The 25,592-nt window shown below is 55.5% G+C and overlaps 1 protein-coding gene across 8 annotated transcripts in view; it reads left to right on the top strand.

The window, feature by feature from the left end:
* LOC105188282 (protein Fe65 homolog) overlaps nucleotides 1-25,592 on the top strand; it is a 172,044-nt gene that overhangs the window by 97,414 nt on the left and 49,038 nt on the right. For 7 of the 8 annotated variants that reach the window (XM_025302787.1, XM_019843643.2, XM_019843646.2 and 4 more), the window contains one exon: nucleotides 20,952-21,261. In XM_025302787.1, the coding sequence (XP_025158572.1) occupies nucleotides 20,952-21,261 (310 nt within the window). Of the gene's footprint in view, nucleotides 1-18,822; nucleotides 18,999-20,951; nucleotides 21,262-25,592 lie in introns of those variants that run through there. The other variant, XM_025302791.1, reaches the window with a different exon arrangement.

Here is a 25,592-nt window from a genome sequence, read left to right as displayed (position 1 = left end):
GTCGGTGACGGCTGAACGTGTCCGCGCAAATGGAACGCGTGTTCGTCGATATAGCGCGCGAATTCTCGGGTAAGTTTTCACGGAAATCTGAGCAGAGTGAAGCAAGCGCGCGTGCGCGAAATTTCCAAGAGAGCCGCCGCCCCGTAAGTTATTTAAAAGAGAAAAGGCTTTTCTCCTGACGGCGCAATCCCTTTTCCAATTTCTCTCCCTCTCACTCGCTTGTAATCCGAGGGAGGAGCAGAGGTTGTTTCGAATTAGCCGGAAATCCACCCTGAAAACGCTACAACCTCCCAGTTGCCAACCCCCCTCCCCCTCCCCCTCGCGTCTCGTCCTTTCGTGTCCTCTTTTCCCGACGCCCGCGGGATCTCCCGCCTATTTTATCTCCTTCGCGGCGTTTCCCTGCTCGCTTAAAATACGCCGAATATTCCGAGGAGAGACGGCTGCGCGTTCGCAATAGAAAGAATACGATTTATCTCTTCTAATTGCCAGGAAAAAACACAATGTTACCTATTCAAGCCGAGCGGCTTCCCCGCTTTTCACCGCTCGTTTGCTCTCCTCGAGCTGCAAACAATCGATGTCTTCTTTCGCGGGAATTCCATTTTACTAATTAAATTAAATTAGCCCTTGCGCGCTTCAAAGAGAAACTACTCCGCGTCTACGAGAGGCGTGGGAGCCTCAGCTTCGTAGGAGATTTCTTTCAAGGCGCTGCATTGCCCAGAAACGAGGGCAATATCGAAATCGTCGCATCGACCCGCGCTCTCGATCAGCGCGGATGCCGCAGTGCAGCCAGCGCCATCTGCCGCGCGCGCGTCAGCGGGCTGTGCCCGAGCGGTCAGCTGACGCTCTCCGCGGCAAGTCCGCGTGACGTCAGCGCGGCCTTGCCCCCACTCCCGCGCGCTCTCAACTGACCAGCTCGGCAGCACGTGGTCGTTCGCTGCGGCCGCCGCAAATTTAAAGGGCTGTAACTCGCGAGCGAGCCGACGTAAACGGGCGGCACGCATTGGGACGGAGAGCGATTTTGCTTCGCTCGTTTCTCTCGCCGATTGAGAGAAAAACCACAGCCAATCGATCGCACGGCGTTCTCTTTCATTCGCGACGGAATCGGCCGGCGCGACTGTCACTCCTTCCTCTCTTTCACCGTAATAACGAGCGATAGCGATTTTTAATGTAATTATTAGCGCGGTTACTAGTGCGAATCGTGGCGAAGGGACAAGATGCAAAAGAAAGCTTGCAAAATAAGGAGGTGTGCGCGTGTGCGTGTGTGTGTGTGTGTGTGTGTGTGTGTGATGAAAATATCACACGTACGCAACACGTGAAATTGTAACGCGAAGCGGAGCGGAACGACGCGACTCTGAAAGGCTGAAAGCTCGGCCCGCTCGCAAGCTCTATTAGTAACCCGATGAATGAATTCGTCTTGTTATTTAGCTAATTACGCCCGCGACTCGGGATCATCGGCCAAGTATTCCGTTGGATCATCTCCTCATAATTTCAACTTAACGGCGAGGTCTCTCGCCGCCACGACCCCCGCCCCCCTCCCTCCCAGCCTCGCGGAGGCTACACTATTACATTAATCCTCGATAATTAATTACCGCGGCGGGGCACGATTCACGCCGACTCTTACTCTCCGGGCAAGCTGCACTTATCAGAAATAATTAATTGCCTGGGCGACAATATCGGACCGCGGCGTAACTGTTCGCCGGGCGCGATATATACCCGCTTAGTATAAAGTTTTCGGCGATTAATTATGGGCCCGCCGACCGTAATATCCCAGATTAGTCCTAGTCGCGATAATACTGCGGCGTATCAGCGTTTCGTGGCAGATATTTCGCCGGTAGTACATCACGAAAATCGCGCCGGATCGACGCCGGTCGCATAGCGTCGCGTCGCGTCGCGTCGCGTCGCGTCGTGACGCATCATGTCGAGAGATGGATTTAATCGCGCGTGTAAAAAATTGCCATGCGCGTAATAGATTTGCACGGTCGACTGCGTGAGCGGAGACGACGAAGATAAATGCGCGAGTCTGAAGTACATGTCGAAATATCGCGCGGCGCAACCCGACGCGCTTGCTACTGTACCCGACGTCAATCCGTCAATATTATTACCGTTTAATTCACACACATACACACACACACGATGAAGGATCAAGGGTGGAGTTTATTCGGCGACGTCGTTCGTCTCAAAAACAACGCACGAGAAGCACGCGCGCCCCCGTTACGGTTTATCTCGCGAGGCTCGTTTGCAATTAAGAGCCGCAATGAAAAAAAGATAAAGTGAAAAAAGGAGAGAGAGAGAGAGAGAGAGAGAGAGAACGGAAAGAGCACAGTAGTCTCGGGTCATTCGACGTTATGAAGAAATATGAGGTATAGGCAGTCCCATCGGCTCGCGGTAAATTATAAAAAAGGAGAGCGGAATGGAGCGTGTGGCGGACGGAAAGAGAAAATGAGAGCGGAAAAAAGGGAGACAGAGAGAGAGAGAGAGAAAGAGAGAGAGAGAGAGAGAGAGAGAGAGAGAAAGAGAGGGAGGTCTCGAGTTAAATTTACGAGGAAGCCCGCAAGCTCGTCGCAGACAAGTGCCGCGTCCACCTCGTAAAATCTCCCCCCCTTCGACCGCCTTTCTTTTTTCTCCCTTTCTCTTCTTCACTCTCTGCCACATCCCATGTTCCGACACTTCCGCTCGTGTACCCCTTCCCTCTCGTTTTCCACCCCCTCTGTACCCTCATCCTGCCCCGTTCATGTTCCACTCTCTGTACCCATGATCGTTCGTCTCTATTTCCACCCATTCGCCATCCTCCGATTTCCTCTCCCTCTCTCCCTCTCTCTCCCTCTCTCTCTCTCTCTCTATCTATCTATCTATCTATCTATCTCTCTCTATCTATCTCTATCTCTATCTAACTGTCTCTTTCCATCTTGTACGAGCGCAGAGTCCGCGGGGAACTGGCAGGATGCAGTTACACCCTTCGGACTCGAAAGCCAAGGCCTGTGTGTGCTCGCGCGGGCGCGTTCGCTCGCGTTGATTAACCCCCTTGTAATTCCACCCTCGTAGTTACGTTAACGCCACGAGCGTTAACCTGTCTACCTGTCTGCCCCGCCACTGCCGACGTGCTTCTTCGGCCACCCCCTCTCCTCCCCCCCCCCCTCGCCCCGTACACACACTTCTCCGCCGGCCGTAATTTACTCCCGATGATATTCCTCCCCCCTCCGCCCTCTTTTTCTCATTTTGCGTCACAGCGCGAATTAAAAACGGACTGGCTCGGCCGAATTTGTGCGCCAGCTGGAAACGATACCTCCCGCCGACGTCGACGTCGCGGCTCCGCGCCGCGCCAATTCGCGGTCGAGCATATCGCCGTGTGCGGACGCCGGCTGGTTTAATAACCGCCGAATTCACGGCGAACAGGCAGATTTAGCCGAGACGGCTCGCCGCGCGTGTGCGACGATTCGCTCCGGCTAAGAGGATTTCGCGAGCCGGTCGAACGACGGGCGGCAACCACCGGCGTTCCGGGCTATCTCTCTCTCTCTCTCTCTCTCTCTCTCCCTCTCTCGTCCTTCAATTTGCCACAGGATACCGCAGTCATGTGCGTAAGCGTTCGCAAGCCTTGCAAAAGCCTTGCGCCTGAAAAATGGCGGCGAGAGAGTCGAAGGTGAGACTCCACTAGCGGGCACGCGAGATCGCTGCAACGGCCAACGTCGCTAATGTCCAACGTGTCCTTCGTAACATACTTGTCGCATGTCGCACGTCGTAATCGCCCGAGGCCGCATACATTTTCCACGAGATGATAAAGACGCACACAGACTTACACACACGCGCGTCCGCGTTGTTACACTCGCTCGCATATTCGGCGTTGATAAACGTACGCCTCTTATGCATTCAGGCGCGATTAGTATCGCGCGGTGATTTAAAGAGGTTGCACCCGAAGCAGCGGCGGCGGCGGCGGTGGCGGCAATAGCCGTCCCGTTAATTCTCAAGTAATCTACAAAATAGCGCAGCGCTCGCCAGTCGCCGCTCGTTATCCCGCTCCGCCGGTTGTTTCTCTTGTCTGCGCTGTTTTTCTTTCTCCATCTGCGCGATATGTTAATATTTACCATTTCAATTATTGCACCCCTCCACCTCCCCCGCCCCTCGTCGCGCTAATCCTATTAGTCCCCTTCTTAATGACGCAATCCAATTATTCGTGGAATCTTGCGCCGGGCGTTTGTATTCTCTCTCCGCGACGTTCCGCGATGTTGAGCATCGCGGGCGTCGAGCGGCCGACGACAGCACGAGAGAATGTCGCGCCGCGCGCGCGGCTAAGAAAAATGCGAGATTACGGCCCCCGCCGAATCCTCCGTCTCTCCGGCTCTCCGGCTCTCCGGATATCAGGCCTCGGCAAAATTTCCACGGGGATTTGCCGCGGTGCGCGCGGCAGGGAGCAGGAAGGGATGCTGTGGACGGGTGAGGGGGGGGGGAGGAGTGTGGCGTTTTTAGACAGTGATATATCGAAATCCAAAGCGTGTTCCGCGGAACAATGCTTATCATCGTTCGCAGACGGGCCAACGGAAAGCTCTCTCCGTCGGCGCCGTGAGAGCGTCGGATCGATCAGAGCGAAAAGTGCCGCGGCCGGCGCTTCGCGCCGGAAAAGTGCGCACTTTCTGGCCGTCTCTCGCTGATAGTTGGCGCACGGCCAACGGAGCTTTTGCACAATCCCTTATCCGGGGGGAGGCGGCGTCGAAGACAGCGACGATGCCGGTCGTAAGTCAATTACCGGGCGGCAAAGAGATAATGGAAAATCGGCGCGAGAGAGGATGCAGCGGGCGAGGAGTAAACGGCTTAACGGAGAGCGATGTTGGGAATTAATCGCGTTCGCGCGCGCGCGCGTTCGGGGCGGGCGGGGGGGGGTAATTGATCGCGGAATGCGGCAGGAGCGAGGCGTACGCGCGCGTGCGTGCGGAGGGAGGGAGGGAGGAACAGCCGACGCAGAGGGATATTTTCTTAGCGTCGAAAGTGCGTGGAAACCCTCCTCTCCCTATGCCATTTCACCCCCTCTCTCCGCGCTGCGGTGCCTGCGTCACATTTTTATCGAAAACGAGGAAACTAGAGCACCGGACGTGGCGCGGCTTAGAAGAGCAGCCGGCTGCCGTAAAAGGAGCTTTCTCGGCGGAGCTTTCGCGCGCTGCTGGGCTGTAAACTCCATCGCGGGACGTGGCTTTCGACGATTCGCGCGATCGACCGCGCGCCGAGGGATCGCACGTGAGTAACTTCGCGCGCGCGGATCAATTAAAGGCGAGCCGAGGAGAGCTGCGAATTGGAGCCGCGACTGGGCGAGGGGAAGGGAGGGAGACCAGGTCGGTACTTGTGCGGGAGGGTCGAGAGAGAGAGAGAGAGAGAGAGAGAGAGAGAGAGAGAGAGAGGATCGCGAGGAACGGCGAAAGGGTTTTGCCGGGCTAACGGAACGAAACGGCCGGCAGCTAATATCGCGAGAAATACTGTTATTGCCGCCGATATTTCGCCGCGGAACTCCCAACAGCCGACGTCTGCCTCGGGAAATCTCCTTATACCTGGACTCGCGCGCGCGCGCCGAAAAGGGTTGCCGGGGCGATACCGCTTTTCGCTTTCGCGCCCCCCCGACCCGCCGCCTGTACCTATCTCCGCGGCAATTCGCGCCGACTTTCCCCTCCCCCTCCCCCGCTCTCGCCGCCGCCCCCGGTGACCCGCCGATGCCGCCGCGTTTCACAGCGGCGTTGCGAAAATTCCCGCAGGAAATTTCGTTCGAATGAGCCAGCCGCCCGAACGAAGCGCCCAAAGCATTTAAGACACGCTGCGACTCTCTCTCTCTCTCTCTCTCTCTCTCTCTCTCTCTTTCTCTTTCTCTCTCTGTCTCTCGTCGAGACACTGAGCAGATCGATCAGCGCGAGTTACCTCAAACCGAGCTATCTTGAGCCGACGGTCGCTCCGTGCCGGCCCCGACGCGACAAATGTTTCGAAATCCTGACGGGGAGGGGGGGGGGAGGAGCTCGTCGCGCGCCGCGCGCGTCACGTCGCGGGACGATTTCTCGTCGCGAGAGAGACAATTTCTCTATCGCGGCTATCGAAACGTTCGCTTTATCATCGGGTCCGCTTGCTCCCCCGGTCAGCGACTAATATCCCGAGAAATACTGTTATTGCCGCTAATATTTCGCGCGAAACTTTCCGAGACGCCGAAGTCTGCCTCGGGAAATCTCCTTATAACTGGATCCTGGAAGGGTTGCAAGCGACACCCGAGTCCCGCCTCCTCTCCTACCTCCGCCCCCGCCCTGACCGCCGCGTAGCGCCGCCGTGTAATTCACGTCGGTTCTTGTTCCAGAGCTCGGTCGGAAAATTCACGATGAGCAGCCGAAGAAGAATCCTCCCCCTGAAATTATTGTTGCCTCATAACTCCCGTCGTCCCGGGAGGCGCCTCTTATGCAGAGAATTATATACTTCATAAATATCGCCCGCGGGCACACACACTCACACACACACACACACTTTACGACACGGTTGCGGCGAGATAACAACGCAAACGATATCGGGATCGATGTCTCGCGTCGATGGGGATTTCTATTTTGTTCGCTCGCTGGACGCGCCGCGCGAGAAATTCGCGATGCAAATTCGCAAGCCGATTTGCAATTGTCGCTCGTGGACGCAATCGTCGTTGCTCCGCGGATTCTGGCTCGCGTTTGTCTGGCTACGTTACGCTTCGCCGAATTCGTCATACTGAGGCATTTCACGAAGACACTTTCGATAAGACAGCGGCGCGCGAGAGCGCGCACTTGACGTAACCGAGATGGCTTTTCGGTGGCGGTCCCTTGCCCGAAATTCATTTCGGACTTATCTCGCGGCGAAGAATGAGCACATTTTATCTTAATGTCGAGCGGAACTCGTCTCGAAAAGAAGCTCTCTCGACGAAAGCTCTCTTGCCCGGCTTCCGCTGTTAGGTAACTTTTATAATCCGCGTTCCTTTAATCGGGAAGTTCCTTTTGGAAAGACTTTATCTTCTTACCGAGTCTCCGCCGAGAGAGAGGATTTTAAACGATACTATCCCATACATTTTGCGCCGCTTCTCCCACGGCTGAAAAACGGCGGAAGAACGGTAGAAAATGGTGGCGGCGGGTGTGTCATGACGGAGTCGTACGGTTAGCTTTAGAAAGAAGATCCCTTTTATGAAGGTTCCAGCCCTCCGACTGATACCGTCGCCAACCCTTTCGCGTTCTCGTGATTCCAATTAAAAAATAATTATATCGGGTCTCTCTAACTTTTGAGACACCAGACTCAGAGCTGGCTCCAGAGTTGATTATCCGTTTGTCAAAAAAAGTTTAATATTTATCCAAGAGATGCATTCTCGTTGAGCAAGAAGAAAGGAGAGAGAGAGAGAGAGAGAGGGAGGGAGAAAGAGAGATAAATAAAATTCGTCTTCTCCCCAGCATAATTCCGCGACGTGAATAAATTAAATTCCAACGGGGTAGCGCTTTGCCGAGACGCACACCTAAATTGCGAGCCATTTTCTCAAATTACCGTTCGGCGAAGCGGCTAATGCGGCATTACCGGGACTTTGTACGGTATTACAAGTCATTACGTATCGTTACAAGGTAACGCGCACATGAGGCGGTCAAAGACTCGTTCCGCGCGCGCGTATGTGTAATCAAACCGTGTTCCTTCCTGATGCTTTCGGATAGACGCGCGAAACGTGCGTCCATTCGCAAATACGTTATACACTGTCCATTGCGCAGTCGCCTCGTGTTTTATGATAAAACAAAGCGCGAGGTCCCCGAACGACCCGCTAACAGCTGCGCCAGTATCCAAAGTATCAGCACTCGCGGCGTTTATTCCGTTAATCCCGCAGCCGCGATCCACGAGATTATTGAAAGTAAAGTCGCACTTCTCCTCGCCTCGACGCGTGACATTTAAATCTGCTGTCGCAAATAAGAACGCGAGCGCGAATTAATTATTCGACGGCGATAAGTCCGTAAAACGCTGCGCCGGCGCTAAAAGCGCAAGCACGAGGAGCGAGCGTTACCTCAATTTCGCCCGATATATCACGCGTGCGGCTAATCGAATCTTCCCGAATGAGAGAAGCGGGACGTGCTCCGGGATGCGGGGGAGGGGGGGGAGTACGTTCATGAATAATATCCACGCCCCGTCGCTCGGACGCCCCGGCGACGACGTCTTACGTAAGGCCGTGTGCTCTCTCTCTCTCTCTCTCTCTCTCTCTCTCTCTCTCCTCTACGTGCTCGGTAAAAGTCGTCGCGTCGTAAACGGCGAGAAAAGTCGGTGTCCGGTAGTTAAAAGGATTAGTTGAGCCGCAAGCGACCGAGCTTCAAGGGCGCTGCGGGGGCGGGGGTAGTGGCTGGTGAAAATTTCACCAGGACCGGTTGCAATATCGCTTTTACGGGTGCACGGTAAAACCGAAAGATGCCTCTAAGCCCCGTCGTAGCTGGCGTACGTGCTGCTCGATGGGCATTAAGGGGTTAAGGTGCGCGAAACGCCAGACAGCGGGCGGGGGCGGACTGCCTGATGGGGATGCAGGTGGCGAGGGTCAAAAACACCTTCCCCGGGAAATATCCACGACTAGCTCGCAGCGGGCGAAACGGGCGCTCGTAAAATGCTAGAGCCGGATAAGTGGCGGGAAGACAGGACGAGGTTCTTAGGCGACAATATGTTTTTCCGCCGGCGCGGCGGTGCTGCGCACCGCCGCGCCGGCGAAATAAATCAACCCGTGCTGTAACTCGAAATGGCGCATCCACCGTAATCGATGAGTCCATACCGCGTAATTTCATCCTACACGCACATACCCGCGTCTGTGTATGTGTGTGTGTGTGTGTGTGTGTGAGCGACTCACTGAAATAAGGAGCCGTATAGAACGCCACATATATATATATATATATATATATATATGTATTTTTACGCGTGGTGATAAAAAATATCCCGTCACTGCGAGGGCGGAATGGCGGCGAGAGTGGCGCCATAAGTTCGTAAGTTGAAATCACCACCAAGATACGTGGTTCCACGGGATGGGGGAGGGGGGAGACGGGGCAGACGGCAAAGTGAAAAAAGCGCCGTCGCGGCCAGCCTGCCGCAGACGCGAGGCAGCACACGCGTAGCGCGCGCTAGCATGGACGTCCTGATCCCCGTGCACGAGCACGACGACGCGAGGATTAAGATGCGCGGCCAGGAACAGCCAAGAGCGGAACTAATCCGCAGCGCACACCGCCGCGGCTGCTAGTGGTGTAGGTGCGCAAAAAGTCAGCCGCCGGCGCGCTGCCGGCCGCGAAAGAACGGCGCGACTCGAGAAGCGCCCGCGCGCCGGAATATCCGCAGGACTCTCCGGCTTAAGCCGACACACGCCAGCGGGCTTTGCCGTCGGCACAATGGACGATCAGAAAATAGAAAATCGCCGCGCGCGAGCGACAAAGCTCGCAGACTCGGCCGGCGACACGTACCTACCTATCTATGTAACCCCCCCGCCCCCCCCGTGGCCGCAGTAAAATCTTAATGGCGCCGTATAAAACCGCGATTTATCGCCCCTCGAGTAAAAATAAATTACGCCGCCATTATCTTATGTGCAGCGCGAGGAAGTTACGTGTCGCGGGCTCGCTGCGGCGTATAAGTCGCCCGCGCGCTTGTCCGAGCGCGAGACATCGTCGAAATTATCGGCCGCGGATGCCGTGCGACGGCGACCCCGAGCGCTTTGTGAGGCGATTTTTGCGAGACGACTCGCTACGCGTCACCGCGGCCTCCGGGAGGTCTCGGCCGAGGCGACGCTCGCCCTCGCCCGACAATCTCCAGCCGTGGATCCGATCGACGATGGGGATTAACGCGGCTGTCGCCGACGGCTTATGGTCGCGTTACACGAGAGACGGGAGACTCGGCGACTTTATCGGATGATTCGACACGAGTCTCAACTTCTCCCATTAAGCCGTCTGACGCGACTGACGCGAGTGACGCGCGCTGACGAGCCCGGCCCGAGTTGCCGCGGAGCGCCGTCTGCGGGACGCAGCACGGATCCGAGATGCCGCGGGCATCGTTAAGAGTACATATGTCACGCGAGAGGCGCCGGCGCCGGGAGTCTGCTGCTGCTGCTGCTGCCGGAGCAAATGGGGAAAAAAGCGCCGGCCGAACTTGCCTCATTACGGCGCGGCGCGCTTTTTGATCTAAATGCGAATCTAACGAGGGCGCCGCGCTCGCGCCGAGGGGGACCGCCCGGGGAATCTTCGCCGCGGCTCTCACTTATGGCGCGCCTTATGGGAGAGAATCGCCGAAGGTGCTTGTCGCGCCCCCTGATAGCGCTCATGTTTCGCTGAATTCAGGGACGGAGGCTGTCGAAGGAGACGCAAAGCGTCTCCGGAAGATCACGTCGCATTTCTCGAGGCTTCTCCCAATTGTCCATTTTTCGTCTCCGTGCGGAACTATTGGCGCGTGTAGATAGGTGGGCGGCAGTTATTTTACGTCGGACGCGAGAAAAGCGAAATCTTTATCGGGGAAATGCGCGAGGTGGAATAAGAGAGAGAGAGAGAGAGAGAGAGAGAGAGAGAGAGAGAGGGAGAGGGAGAGATTAGATCGACGAGGCCTATTAATCGCGCCAATTATCCGGACGATTGTTCCCGGCGCGCCTTGACCAGCGTTAACCCGAGTCGTCTTGTTCCCGCCGAGTCGCTATGCACATACATACATTCGCCGCCAAGCGATCGATAGCCCGAGCCATTCGAGCGTGACGGATGGCTCTGTGCCAGCGGTCGGGCAGTCCTGGCTTTTGTTTCAGTGTTTTTAGTACGTCCTGCCGCAGCCTCGCACGCCCGGTTATTTTTGCGCGGGTGCATGAAACCGCCCCTAATCTCGAGGCTTTGATGAAGCCGGCAGCCGGCCGTGCGTCATGACAAATTCCATTTTCCGTTCCGTTTGAAATTTCATAGCCACCCGCGACGGGAAACATCCGGCTGGAATTTTCGACGAGCGTCCGTCCGCCCGCCCGACGTCAGCCGCGACGACCGTCGCGCGCGCTGCTGCTTCCTTCCCTTCCGTCCGTCCTCCCTTCGACCGTTGGCGAGAACGCGCCCACGTCGTCGTTCCGCCAAAGTGCCGTTATATACCGGGTGTCTCCGCTTCCAATTAAATCACGCGCCGCATCAGCGAACGGCAATCGGGGGAAGTAGCCACCTGGCAGTATCGGCGCGGCGGTACGGAGTTGAAAAATAAAACTCCACGAGAACCGCTATCGGGAAGCGGCAAGTTTCAGACGCGTAACGAAGCGGCGGCTAATTAAATTAAAAATTTCAATGCGGGGGTGCAGTCACGCTGCGTCCGGATGAGCGGAGCCGACGAAGCGACGAGCCTCGTCGGGATTCGCATCGCTCTGCACGACGCTACTCCGCACGTACATTTTTTCCCTCGTGTTCCTCCGCTGGAAATTAATGAAATCGCTCTCAAGCAAATAACACAAGCAAATAGCCGTACCGTGTCCGATACAATTATTGTTCACTCCAGACAGACTATCCCTTCCTTATCCACGATTATTATAGTCGCCCGGCGCAGAAGCAAGTCTCCTCGGATGAGCTCCAATGATGCGCGACAACGACGGAAACGGGCACTCGAGCGAAGTAACGATTCCATCCGGACGGGGAGAAAAAGGGAGATAGAGAGAGAGAGAGAGAGAGAGAGAGAGAGGGGGAGAGCCGCAGGACACGGAACGTCGGGCGCGTTTAGCTTGCGAATTGAATGAACTTTTATTCATATTCATTGTACGTCCCACCTTTACACGTGCCATAAAACACGCCCGGCGCTTTAAACGTCGCGGCTGGGCACGTTCAAGTGAAAACGCCGCACGACTAGCCGGACGCGCGAGCGCGCCGCGCCGCGCCGGACCCGGCCGGACCCGGCCGTTACCGGCGAACAGATTTTATTGTCGGCCGCGCGTTGCATCGGCGCCATCAAAACGTCGCTCGTCTCATCGCGTCGTGCTCGAATAAAGCTCGAGCCCCTGCCCCCGTTGTTTCGGTCGTTAAAGTCCTCCTTACGTGCCTTACGTACTACGTCATGGAGATGCGTCGCACGGAGAGCTCGACGAAGTCGAGCGCGCTTTACGGCCGGGAGAGAAAGGAGAGACGAGATATCTGCCGTCGAACGAGAAAGAGAGACGCAGATTCTCCTCTGTTTGTTGCCGAATTCGCCGACGGATCTCGCGCTCGCCCCGCGGAAAACACGACGCAGCGCGCCGCCGAGGAAGGACCTGCTTAACTCATAAAAGCTATTATCATCAAGTACCTACCACCCGAAGAGCTGATTCTTCCTGTTGTTGTTTATAGCAAGGAATATGCAAGAATTTATCCTCCGTTTGATCGTAATGCTGTCGCTGTCGACACTGTGAATCCATAAAACTAGTATCGTCAGTGTGGTTACGTCTTTTAATAAGATGAGAAATTCGCATGGGATGAAATTTCACCCCGTGGCAGCCTCTAAGGGTTAATTACGAGGTCGATCGCCCTCCGCTGTTGTCAAGCTACCAGCGGAGCTACCTCGTTGGGGAGGCGATTGGCCTTTTCGACATGGGCGCGGGCAATCGGCGCGGTGTTTCCACGACGGTTGCCTAGATTGGCTTCCCCGAAGAACTCTCATGGCCGCTCATTCGCCTCCGCCTTTATTCGCTCGGAGCGTAGCGGCCGGCTCTTCCGGCGATCGCGAGTGACGCACGCTTGGGAAATACTAGGCGTCGAGACGCTTAGACGTCCCGGCGCCGTTCATGTGCGGCGCCGCACGCGAGCTCTGAGCGCCATTAGCCGCGCCGCGCCGCGCCGTCCGGCTCTTGCCACGACCAACCTTCGACCCCCGACCCGCCCCGCGGTCGGCGCCAATCGCGCGTCCGTAACCCCTTCGTACAGCCGATGTTATCCGGCTCTCCCGATAACTTGGAACGATCATCGCCTGCTCGTCCCCACGCAGGCGGACCCAATAAAGTCGTCCCGCGGATCAGGACTCTGTGTGTCGTGCTCTATCTGCGATACGCTATCGAGCGAAAGGAGAAGGATCGTGTCCGCTTGACGTGGCGTGCCGCGCCGGCGATAAGACGACTTCGTCGCGATTTTACGGGCGAACTGCGATCGGCCGATGCGCCGGTCTTCGCGATGGTTTGTTCGCGATACGGGAAGAAGCGGCCGCGCTAATCATGAGTGTCGTTTGACGTTTTTCTTTCGTGCTCGCTGCATGCGCTTCCGGCTTCTTGCCCGGGCGACCTCGACGAGGTGTCGACTTGTTAATTTCTATATTCTGTCGACTATATTCAGACTATACGAAGGCTTCAAGTCGGGTTATGGTCTCGTCCAAGCGCGCTGCTGGAGACGGCCGCTGGAAAGGTGTGCCATTCCATGTGCGACGATCGAATTTTATGCACTGAGAGGAAAGTATATGATGTTTGGAGCTATAATGATATAGTAACTAAATTATAGTCCGAAGTGTCATATTTATAGCAAGTATTACCATAATATCGGTAATAATTACGACATAGGCATGGTACAACCAACCGTATAATATTTTTACTAAGAATTGTAGTAGGCTGAAGTAAAATTATTGTACGGATACAAATATAAAATGGTAGGTGAAGTAACTCTTTTATATATATAGTCAGTATTACCAGAATATTTGCTAAATGATGACAGATGCAACTATATGAGTATTAAGTCTCACTATATTCGTGAATGAGAAATTACCATATATGTGGTGAAAGTAACTACACAATTATTTAAGACAATCATTGACTATATATTCGTGCTTATTCTGCTATATTTTGCAGGTTCCACCAACTATAAAAATACGGTTGACTATCAGCCAAAATGAACCGTAAAATATAGTGAGATCGTAGTTAATTCGACTGTACTTTTCTATCAGTGTGTGCATTTCGAATGTACGAATTGTACACGCTTATCGCGCAGAGTCGTGCGCGATGGAGTCATGCCGCGGATGGAGATACGTTTCAAGCACGTCGTATAAAACGCCATTAGCAATTTGCGGAGTATCAAGGCGAACGCGCCAGAAGGACAGGGGAGATTTATCATTCGAGTCGTTGCGGCGGCGGTTGTCGATTGAACCGGCAGATTTTGCTAGAACACGCTCGCGTGGAATAGCGCGGACGAGGTCGCAACGTGAACAAGAGATCGTAGCCGTATAAAACGAGCCGAAAAATCTTGACCTTACCGTCTCGCCGTCGCCATCTTGCGAACGTCGTTAAGCTTAACGACCGCTTTCGGAATTGCCCCGGCCTTTTTTCGCCATAACGAGACACGGCACTTGGCTCTTCGCACCCCATTCTCCATGGTTCCCCGTGCGAGAGACATTTAAGTCCGTAACTCCATTGTTACGGCGGGGAGGTAGAAGTACCGCCGCGCGCGGAGGGATGAAGCGGGCAGGGAACTTCAACTTCGCCCGGCTCGCATAATCGCGCACGGGAGAAATCGATTAACCGTTGAATTTCGCGATAAGGCCCCGGCGGGATAGGAATCGCCTTATTTGCGCGGGCAACCCCTCCCCCCCCCGCCCCCTCCGCTCTCCCCCGCCATCGGATACAATGAGCCATGTGTGGGAGATACGCGCGCGCGCTCTCTCGTGAACTCGTCCACTCGTTCGGTTGAATGCGCTCTGGAAACGACACTTGTCTTTTAATCCGTCACTCTGTTTCATCGCCGGCCCTTTTACCGTCGTCGCATTCAAGTCGGACTCTTTAATTCTACCTCCCTCCCATCCCCCTTCAGACGACGCTCGACCGCCTCGACCGCCTCATCCGGTGTAAATATTCGTCAGCTTAGTCGCGAGTGCTCGTCCTCGCTCCTCGGCGAGGCTTTACGCGCGCGTTCGCGCCGATCGTTCGCGTTTAACAAGCATCCGTCGGGGCGAAAGTGGCGGGTTGATAACGAACGGACGAGACGAGCGATCGAACTCGCCGTTTGCTCGACACGCGCCCTCCGCCCGCGGGGCCAGGGAAGGGTGCTTGTTCCGCGTCCATGAAACTTAATATTCCGTAGGAGAGACTCTACGTAAAGACGCCGACGGCAAGAAGAAAGGCGCACACGACGCCGGTAAAACCCCCGCCGTCTCACCCCCGTGCGCGTCCGCTTCACCTACACCCTCGAGCAATCGATAGGGTGACTCATCGAGGGCGGTGACAGTGCTTTTTATCCCTTCTCTCTTTCTTCCCTCCCTCTCTCCCGCCTTCCTCCCCCTCTCTCTCTCTCTCTCTCTCTCTCTTGTCCACGGCGCTTCTCTTCATCCATCCCTAACTTCGTTCTTTCGACCTCGCTTCCGGTTCTAACGTCGCTCCCGTAAGCGTGTCTAAACTTTAAAACTCCCCTCGCGCTTCTCGCGCGAACTGTGCATGTGTGTGTGTGTGCGGATCCTTCGAAGGCGACGAAATAACGGGGGGACGCATCCCCAAGTATGCGCTCGGCAGCGGCAGCTGCAGCTGCAACTGCACCGCGCACTTTTGCTCGGAGCGCTGCAAACTGGAACGCGAGCAGCCTCGTCCGCAGCCAATTTGTCGCCCCGTCTGTGGGGGGGGGGTGAGGGAGAGGGGGAGGGAGGCGAGTCACCTCGGTTCCCTCCGGACGATCCGACAGTCACGTTTCGTTTTCGTTATCTGAACTTCTCCCCCGGCACGACTGCTGCGGTTATCGCGCGCCGCAGCGCGGATCTTGCGCGACTCCTGGCGATTCCTGGCCGCGGGAATTAATCACGATAAAACGGCCGGCGAAATTAAATTCAGCGTCTTTCAGGCCAATTTTCGCCGCCGCCGCCGCCGCCGCTACAACCGATAGCGCCCCGCTTTATCCTCGTAATAATCGCGCAATTACGCTTTATCGCGTGTACACTTTGCGCGCCGATGATTTAGAGTCCTTTCCATTTACGTCGAAGCGAACTTCGCTTCGTCTAATTTACACGCGGCGGGCAAAGTTCGAGCGAGCGCGCGCGCGCGTGCGCGCGCGCTCGCTCGTGGAATAATCCGTTTCCACGAATGAATTCCGAAACGTCCTGCGAAACAACTTCGAACATCGTCCACATTTCTACATTATCCCCGGCGCTCTTAATTGTCTCGTTCGCGTAGCCCTTCCCGTGATCCCAACAGGCGTTCAAACTTTAAACTGCTTCATTCCACGCGAAATAACGAGACACGTTCGCGGGTAACAACGGCGCGCTACGCGCCACCCTACGCTTCCGCAACGCCTATAACCCGCCGCCGTGGCCTGCGAATCTCTCGGCCGCGCGAGCAATTCGTTAGAACTCCGAGCGAACCGCCCTTTCACCTTTTGATCCGCCAATTCCGCGCGACCGGTGTCCCTCCTCCTCCTCCTCCCCCCTTCCCCCCAACCAACCTCTTCGCGGAGCCCGGCTGCGGAATGCGCGAACTTGAGATGCCAAAAACGCGGATAACGGCGGAACTCGGCGGTCCGGGTCCTCCGACCTCCTGGAGAAGTTCCACCTTCGACGGAAGGAAGTTCCAGCGGGTGGAAGTGCGAATTTCGCGAAGCGCGCGAGCAAGCGGGAGAATCCGACGCGCGCGTGCCCTCATCGCCATTCGATTCGGTAGCCTCTTCTTCTCTCCGGTTGTATTGTTCCGACAATGCTCGCTCGCGAATGTCGCCGAGGGATCTTCTATCTTAACCTCCTTTTCCTCCTCCTAATTTCATTTCTCCCTCGTCTCAGCGAGAGGATAACGTTTCGAGGATGGACGCGCGCGATGAGGGCTTAAAAATATATCCTACAAAGCGCTCTCTCATTCTCTCTTTCTTTCTTTCTTTCTTTCTCGGTCTTTCTCTTTTTTCCCCTCCTCCTTCCTCACTTCCTTCCTTTCTTTCTCCGCCGGGCAGCTCCTTGCATCGCGCGGAGCTCATTAAACGCGTCCGAGTAGCCGCTTTTCATTTCCCCCCGCTTGCCCCACTGCCCCCAGACACAACACGCGCGCGCCACGTGAGAGATTTTTTCAAGACGGGATTTTAACGAGCACGTAGCACATTTTTCAGAGTCTTCCTCTCCGGTTGCCTTAATACTTCTCGCCCGGCTCCACCGCGCGCTCCTCGTACGTGCTCTCGAACTTTAAAACACACACCCCGCCGCTCGTGGCGCCGCGCCGCGCCGGCGGGATCCTTGCAGAATGAAAATAACGAGATGCATTCGGCGGAGCACGGCTCAGCCGAGGGGGGAGGAGAGGCGCGAAGAAGAGGGAGCCGCCCTCGCGCCCTCGCGTGTATCAGTAACGAGGGCGCGACGCGTAACGTCGTCGTCGTCGGGCAATTTGTCGGGGCCGAATGAACGAAGCAGCCCTCTCTTCCGCTGATTCATCCGCGCGCCCTCCGCGTTCGACGCCGCGTTTCGTTACGACGAGTCTTCTTTCGAGTCTTCTCCGCGAGAATTACAGAGCTCGCCTCGCACACGGGCCGCCGCGCTGCCGGGCTAACGAAATCGCGGAACACAGGCGACAAATTGAATGAGGAGGATATTAAGCGACCGAGGACACACTCTTTCATTTCAGCACCCTCGGCTAATTGACTTCGCAGAGCGAAGTCTCGTCTCGTCGCTGCGAGCAGATAGCGAGGGCGATTCGTAGGCCAACAAGCGCGTTTTCATTCCGGCCTTGGCGAGCGTCTTCACGCGGATGCCGCGGGGCCGTCTCTTCGCTTCCGATCGGCATCTTCGATTGATCGAAGTGAACCGAGCGACCCGGCCGCGCTCGGCACTCCGCGTTCGCCAGCGCGTAATTCGTTTACCGTCGTCGCGCCACGAGTGCAACAAGTTAATGTCGCTGTTTTTGCGGCGACTGCATGCAGTGATTGCGGCAGGCTGATCGGACGAGAGCGGGTCGTTACACGCGCGAGCGTTGTTGGGAATGATGAAGCGTGTCGACGCGAGTGATGGCAGTTCACCGGGCCATTCGCGCTCGGAATCGCAGATTCGCGATCGGCATTTACGCCGCGGCCGCGGCCGCCATAAATGCGAAGCTACGGTGTTTATCGACGATGCCGTGCGGACGCGGGCTGAATAAAAACCGCGGCTCGATCTGCCTGCGTCTGCGATTTTTCACCGTTGTCACGGTTACCGGCTGCTAAGGTTTCTTCTTGCCTTCCTTTTTGCCTCTTCGCCTTTCACGCGCGGAGTTTCGCACCTGAGCAGGCGAAGGCAGGGGCGAGGGGAAACGAGGCCGATGATCGTCGGTCTCGGGGATAGCCCGCGTCGAAACTCACGCGAATGCGATTGCTTCTCCATCTCGACGTCTTAACGTTAGAACCGTCGGCGATACTTGAGAGAATAGGATAGGAGAAGTAACATTTAGGTAAATGATAAAATTAGAAAGAACGCAAGAACCCGTAGCGCTTTAGCGTTTTCAAACTCGAGCGGGCGCGATCACGAGGCACGACGGAGACTCTCTCTTATCGCGAGGAAGACTCGTCTCTCCTCTCACGCACGTCGTTCCTCGTTTCGTCGCTCGGCTACAGAATGACGAACCGGTGATAAGACGGGGGCACACGTTGCAGCGGGTATTTTTAGAGCGGCCAGCAGCAGGACCGAGTTCGACTCGCCGCGCGAGTCGCTTCGAGAGAGCTGAGAGAGAGAGAGAGAGAGAGAGAGAGGCACGGGATTCCGAGAGCGGAAAAGCTTTAAGCTCGCGCGCCGCTGCTGGTCGAATCAATACACGGCTGGCGGAAGTGAGACACGGGTAGACTAGATAGGAGAGAGAGAGAGAGAGAGAGAGAGAGAGAGTCGCGGCCGGAAGAAAAGAAGGCAGGCAGGAAGGAAGGAAGGAAGGAGCGAAGGAGGCCAAGGAGAGATTCAACTCTTGCACGTTCGCGCTCGCGCTCTTCACAATATAGCGCCGATAAGAGCAGCCTCCTGCCGATTACTTCGCGCGAGAATCGCGGAGTATCCGGCCGAGGGTTAGACTCGCCAAGATGACAGCTATCAGATCAGCATGGACTCTTTCTGTCGCTTCCTGTGCAACGTCGTTCTCGCCGTTATCGTCTTTCTCCGGATCATCAGTGAGTAGAGAGCAAGAGAAAGAGAGAGAGAGAGAGAGAGAGAGAGAGAGAGAGAGAGAGAAAGAGAGAGCGTGTCGCGGAAACGCGGAAATGCAACTGCGATCACGCGCGCATAACAAACTCCGGTGACACGGGCGCGTTGTATTAAAATAAAGCCGCGTCCTCGCCGCGACTGTATTTTGTTTCTTTCTGTTTTTTCTTCTTTTTTTATTTTTGCTTTTTCATCCAGGAATTACTTCATGCGCACAGCCACGATTTCACGCCCCCCTCCTCCCTTCCTCCCTCCTCCATCCCCGGTGAGATTATTTAATTAAATAGTTATTTGCGGATGTCCTCCTCCCCATTTGCTCTCTTTTTTCCCTCTTTTTCCTTTTTTTTCTTTTTTTTTTTTTTTGTTTGATGTATCAGTAATTGCGCGAAAACGGCCGCGTATGAACAATCGTAATGGCCGTGCCGATGTAAATTCCTGCGGCCGCAAGCTCTATATTAACAGGCTAGGTGTACTCCGCCAATATTAACCCGTGCTGAATAAATTTTATTAGTATTCCGTGCGAGTTACCGCGAAGATAGTCGGAATATCGGATAACCGCGGCTGCAGTATTTAACTTGGCTATCTATCCCGGCCGCGGGCTTAAAGCTCAAAGCTTGAGCCATTACTCTCTTCCGGCGTCTACCGGCGGATAATGCCGTGTCTTCGACGATCTCCAATGACAAGCTTTCTTACCGTAATCGCCGGCGCGATGGATTAGCCGAACTTAAATTGGATCCCGACGCGCTCCTCGGTCGCCCTTCGCTTCGCGAAAGAGCGCAGCCTCGAACTCGCCGCGACTCGCGAGCGTTTGACCTACTCTGCGACCATCCGGAGAAATTGATCTCTCCTCCCCGGCCCTTCCGCCGTCGCTCGGAGGAGCCGCGGATTATCTTATAGCCGGCCCGCGGGGCGGCTCTTACTCTGTCGGAATCTCGCGCGGAAAGTCGCGTGGAAAGTGCAGCGGAATGCAGCGGTTCGGCCGGCACGGTGCGAGATATCTCCGATATCGGAGACGCATCGATGACCCGCCGATTAGCGATACGCATCGTGCGACCTTCGGAACGCCCCGTGGCCGGGGCGGCGGGCAAACGCGCGCGTCTACCGCCACACCATGATCTACCTTAACTCCAGAGCCTTGACCTTTGTGCCGCTCGTTATCCGCTGATATTTAAAGACCGCGGTTACGAGGCATCGCACGGCACGCCACGCCACGCCACGCCACGCCAGGCCACGAAACGACCAAGCTGCCATTCGGGATTTCTGCGAAGTAATATTCCTCAGGAAGCGCACGACGACTCTTATCGCGTGCGGAGTCACGTCAAGCGGCCACTCGACAGAGGGTGAGGCTGAAGAAGGGTGAGGGACCGGGGGAGCAGAGTCGACGCGGACGCATGCGTCGGGCAAAATCGATGCCTAATTTTGTACGGCCGATACACACGATACGATCGCGCCTCGTCGTCTCGCGAATTAGGCGAAAGCACAGCGCGTGTGGCTGAATAAAAATTCTATTCTCCCCGGGCCAGCCGGTTCCGTCGTTTTACGATGCCTCGGTTTTCCCACCCCCGCCAGCTGGCTGCTCGAGCGCGATTATCATGCGAATCGTCGCGAGAGTATTCGCATCGTTCCGCGGAGAACATCTCTCGGCCGAGAGCGATTCATTGTCCGCAACGGCGAACTTCCAGCCCGACGGCTGAGCCTTCGAGCTTGCCGAGCGGACAAATGAAACAACCCTCAAGACGCAGGTTTTTTTTCCCAGCACCAAGTACTTCCCTCACTTCACACCCCGCGGATACGACGACGACGACGACGACGACGACGACGACGAGACACGTATCTCGTTGATCTTGTCTGCGATACTCTTGCGCGCCATCGACGAGCGATGATGTGTCTCAACGGAGTTCCTCTCTTGCTTGTGCTTGCAGAAAATGGCCTCCTCTCCTTCGAGAACCCCAATTACCACTTGGATCCGGCTCGGCTGGACGATGCTCTGAACAGCAACGAGAATGACGGCTCGCTGTACGACGAATTGTACCAGCAATTGGTCGGCAGCGGCGGCAGAGGCGGCGAGGTGACCGGCGGCGGGGGAGGGGACGGTGGAACGAGGGTGCAGGCACGCAGAACGTACGCCACGTTGGATCTGGGCAGCATGGGGGTGGACGTCACCCAGGGCCCCCTCACGCAGGATTCCGTGACGGACGACGCTCCCGACAACACGGACAACCATAACCTAGGGTGAGTACCGATGGCTCTGTCATGTTCCTCCTCTTCTCTCTCTCTCTCTCTCTCTCTTTCTTTCGCGCCGCCGTTGGCGGCCGATAAATGGTTTCCCGATTCGCGCTGATGGAAAGATACTATCGCGCGGAGCGATGGAAATTAAGGACGTGCCGGGACGCGAATACGATGAAATAGCGTCGCTCTCGCCGTATTTCCCTGCATTATTTCCTCTGTCGCGATGAATTTGCCATCCGCGCGAAATACTACTCGAAATTCGTCCTTTCGTTCTCCTCTTGTCCCTTCCCTCGCCTCCTTCTCTCGCCCCGTCCCACTTTCGCGGAGTTATCAGCGTATCCGCCGCATTGTTATGCAAGACGCGGGGACGCGAAAGTTCGCGCTCGCGCAGGCGCGGGGTCACCGAACATCGCTCCCCGCTGGGGAGAAAAGTAATAATGAAGAGTTATTACTTTTAATATCCGCGAGAGCGCGGCGCCGCTGATAACGCGTCGCGCGCTGCGAAACATGTATTATGTAACTGCGCGAGTGCGGATGGCCTTTCCGCCGCGATCCTTTTCATCCCCCCGATCGAGAGACTGAGACATCTCCGCGAATCTCTCACTCTCTTGCTCATCGTAAGCGTAAGGCAAAATGGAATAAGCTCCGCGCAGCGAAATCGAGAAGCTTCCTCCTGCACTCTCGTAATATATAAGGTCCGGCCACTTTAGCAGCCGTCAATAAAACTTCGAGTCGGACCTCTCTCGTCGGGATACCGCATAAAATTTCAATAAATCCGAGAGAGGGGGGAGGGACGCCTGCGGAGGGATGGCTCGGGGTGGAACGAACGGTCGATGGTACAAGACGGTTGGAACTTATTCGCGACTGTTACACGAATTCGAGCGCGCACGGCAGATCGAAATTCACCTCTCTCTTCTTTCCTCCTCTCCCTCCCGCCGCGACGCGACGCGCCGTGCCGTTGTCCGACTCCGCTATCGGATTTCCGGGGATATTTAGGATAACATGGAATCGCTCGCATTGGCGCTCATGAAATTGGAGACGCGTTCGAGCCGACGGCACAGCAGCTCCGTTTCCAAAGGAATGTAATTCAGCCCAGATTGAGGGGAGAGGTATTAATGATGGCAAGTCGATGAGAGCTGTCAAGATAAGTAGGGCGGAAGGAGGTGAAGGGGATTAACGTTTAATATCACGGAAATGATACGGAGGACAAACTTTGCTACTTTGATTTTTAACGACACGTTCAGCAGCTCGGAGAAAATATGTTTTCTCTACTCGTGCCTTCTCGCGCTTCTCGTAACGTCTGAAATTGTTGACCTCTCGCTTCCTTCATCCCTCCTTGATCCCCATCCCCCCGTTCCCCTTAATCCCAGGAACAAGGTTTTCCGAAAGCTCAAGACACAATCGCCTTCCAGTATCTGCGCTCAGTTTCAATCTACTTTCAGTTAAGATCGAAATTAGATTCGCCGCTTCTCAGCCAGCTTCTATAATTAGTTTCGCTTGCCTCCTCCTTTATCCGACTTTCGAACATTATAGATGCTTTACTCCGAAAGAAATGTCCGCTCGGTCTATTTGATATTCTCTCTTTACGATACTCCGACACCTCTGCCGTGGAATTAATATTAAATACGAAGCATCGACGACGAGAGAGGTTAAGATCCATCGAGATTCCGAGCGGCTTCTTTGTCAACAGATTATCATCATCGACCGCGCCTTTCCTTGTTCAATTTTAACCCCTACTTTTTTGTCTTTCCCTTTAAACTTTGTACCTTTTACGCTTTGTCGAACAACCACTCGAACAAACACAGGCAACGAAAATCAAATCCTCTGAACGGAGAGAGAAATCGGCACGGGAATAAGCAATTTTGCTCATTCCGCGGAGGAGTCAAGACGCATTAACGGTTAGCCGCGGGCTCCTCCAGCGAGAGAGTCTCTCTATGCCTACGGTATAATAAACTCCTTTCTTACCCTCGGACCCGGACCCTCTTGCCGGCCCGGAAATCCGGGCGAGCATAAAAATGCAATTAAGGAAACGCCCGACGTCTGGCCGCCTCGGCATAATGCTTCTTCTCCTGAAAGGTGTCTCTCCCTCTTCTGTCGCCGCCATTTCTGGGTCTTCGGCCCCTCCCTACTCTCTCCTCTGTTTCATATTTTCCTGCAGCTTTTCACTCCCTTACGCTCTCAGCTCGACTAGTCCGTAACACGAGTACAATCCGTGTTAATAGAAAAAGAAGAGAAAAGAACGAAGTATCGAGAGTCAGACGCGCGTCTCGGGCGGAACTCGGAGAAATTTTATCTCCAAGTGCGGTTCTCGCGAGGCGCGAGTTCTCGCGCCTCGCGAGCGGGATGTGTCTTCTCGCGCGAACGCGCGTCCAAGTAAAATACAAAAAGATATTATTTCAGAAGCTCCCCTCGGTTGTACTCCGCGCGCGCGGAGAAGCTCATCCCGCGACATTCGCGGGAGGACGGGAACATCGACTCGCTCGTGCTCCTTCCCCCTTTCACCTCGTGAAAGGTAGTTTCTCGTTCGTGTAGCCGGCAAAATGGCGAAGTAAGGTAATGACGCCATCAGCCGACGAGAGAGAATACGCTGTTCCTGATCGAATTTTACGGGCGCCGCGACGGGGGAGGAGGAAAAGCGGATTTCAGCCGGCGAGGGCTTTCATCGCGATGCCACGTTAACTTGATTTGCTCCTCGATGTGCTCCTAACATACGCAACGTTACATCGTTAGCACCTGCTTGACGCGCCGGGATATCTCCGCGCGCGCCTCGCGAATGCAGCACATTTCGTGTCAGCGAAATCGCTGATCTCAGCCCGTTCGATGAATCCGCGCCGTCGATCGCAGGCGAATCGCGTTTAACGCGCGCGCGCGCGAACATGTCGCGAATTTACGGGCATAAGAAAAACGCGTCCCTCGCTGAAGTATGAATTCCGTATATCTCGCCCCGCAGCCTCTCTTCCTTTCTTCGCGCCGTGATACCCGATAATACGGCGCTCATAATGTAATATCGCCGGTAATGTAATATCCGCACGCTACATTTCCGATATTATATTATCGAGCTCTCGAGCCGCGCGGTGCTCCGCATTTTTGCGTATTTGCGTTCTCGCGAACATAGGGCCGGGGAGGGGGGGGGGAGGGAGGAGAGAGGACGCCCCGTCGTTACGCGTGTTTTGCGAGCGCGATTACGGGCCGGCGAACGGCCGGCCTTTGCGAGGCGCTCGTTAGAAAGGGGGCGAAAAGAACAAAAACGACAGCAACAGCGCGCCGATAAGCGCGATCGGCGCGCCAGGAAGCTCCCAAGAAACAGAGGAGAGTCCATACGAGACAATCCCGCCGCAGACGGTCACTTTGTCGGCTTCGGGTGGCTGCGGCCCCACGGCGCGGGAAGCGCGAACTCGAAGACGCCGGGGTCAGGACGACGAAACGTCCCCCGACACTTCCACCTCCGGCTGGATATTAGGCGATAAACGCGCGCGCGTGTGTGTGTGTGTGTGCGTGCGTGCGTGCATGTGTACGGAGATTGAACTCAATCTAAACTTGCGACAAACTTCGCCCAGACTCCCGCGCTATCTCTCATACTTCTGTCGATTCGCCATCCACGACCCTCGTCCCGACCTTGTTCGCGATAGGGCGGAGGTGACATGGCGAGACCAAACGGTTAGGTTAGAAGACGCGAAACACCGCGAAAATTCAGCCCGGCGGAAGAGGAGAGGCACGCGAGTTCAGGACGAGCGTCCTGAAGCGGCGTCCTCCTCGCTGCGAGATTTCTTCCGGCCGCGTGCGATCGTTGCGTAACGCGCGCGAGGAGGGAAGAGGCACCCAAGTGGAGCCGCGACAACGTAATAGCCGTATCACACTAGCGACTCGCGACTGCGGCCGCGATTGCGATTGCGACCCTTCCTCGACCAATCAGAAGGCAGCGACTCGCCGCGGCTGCGACTCGCGACTATCGTTTGGGACGGCTGTCCATTTTTCGAGTCGCAGCCGCAGCACTCGCAACCGATCGCAGAACTCCGTATAATCACGTGACCCGCTCGTCATAATCACATTTATTTCATAGTATGTAGAAGCCGGTGGAACAAGGTTGTATCCAGTGTTGTTTTATGTGTTCTTCATATCTTTCTTTAAATGTCAAAACAATTTAATAAGGAGATAGACTATTATTTGGTAGATCTCGTAGAATGTAAACCCCTTCTCTGGGATTGTACGCGCGACGGTATGTTAACAGTATGTTAGCCGCAGCCGCGATCGCCAATCGCAAGTGTGATTGGGAAACAAGAAATCGCAGTCGCAGCCGCGAGTCGCTAGTGTGATACGGTCTTAAGGCGGCTCGT

This window comes from Harpegnathos saltator, unplaced genomic scaffold, assembly GCF_003227715.2.
Source record: "Harpegnathos saltator strain DR-91 unplaced genomic scaffold, Hsal_v8.6 scaffold115, whole genome shotgun sequence".
In the NCBI taxonomy this organism is placed as follows: Eukaryota; Metazoa; Arthropoda; class Insecta; order Hymenoptera; family Formicidae; genus Harpegnathos; species Harpegnathos saltator.
This window is presented reverse-complemented; position numbering and strand designations above follow the sequence as displayed.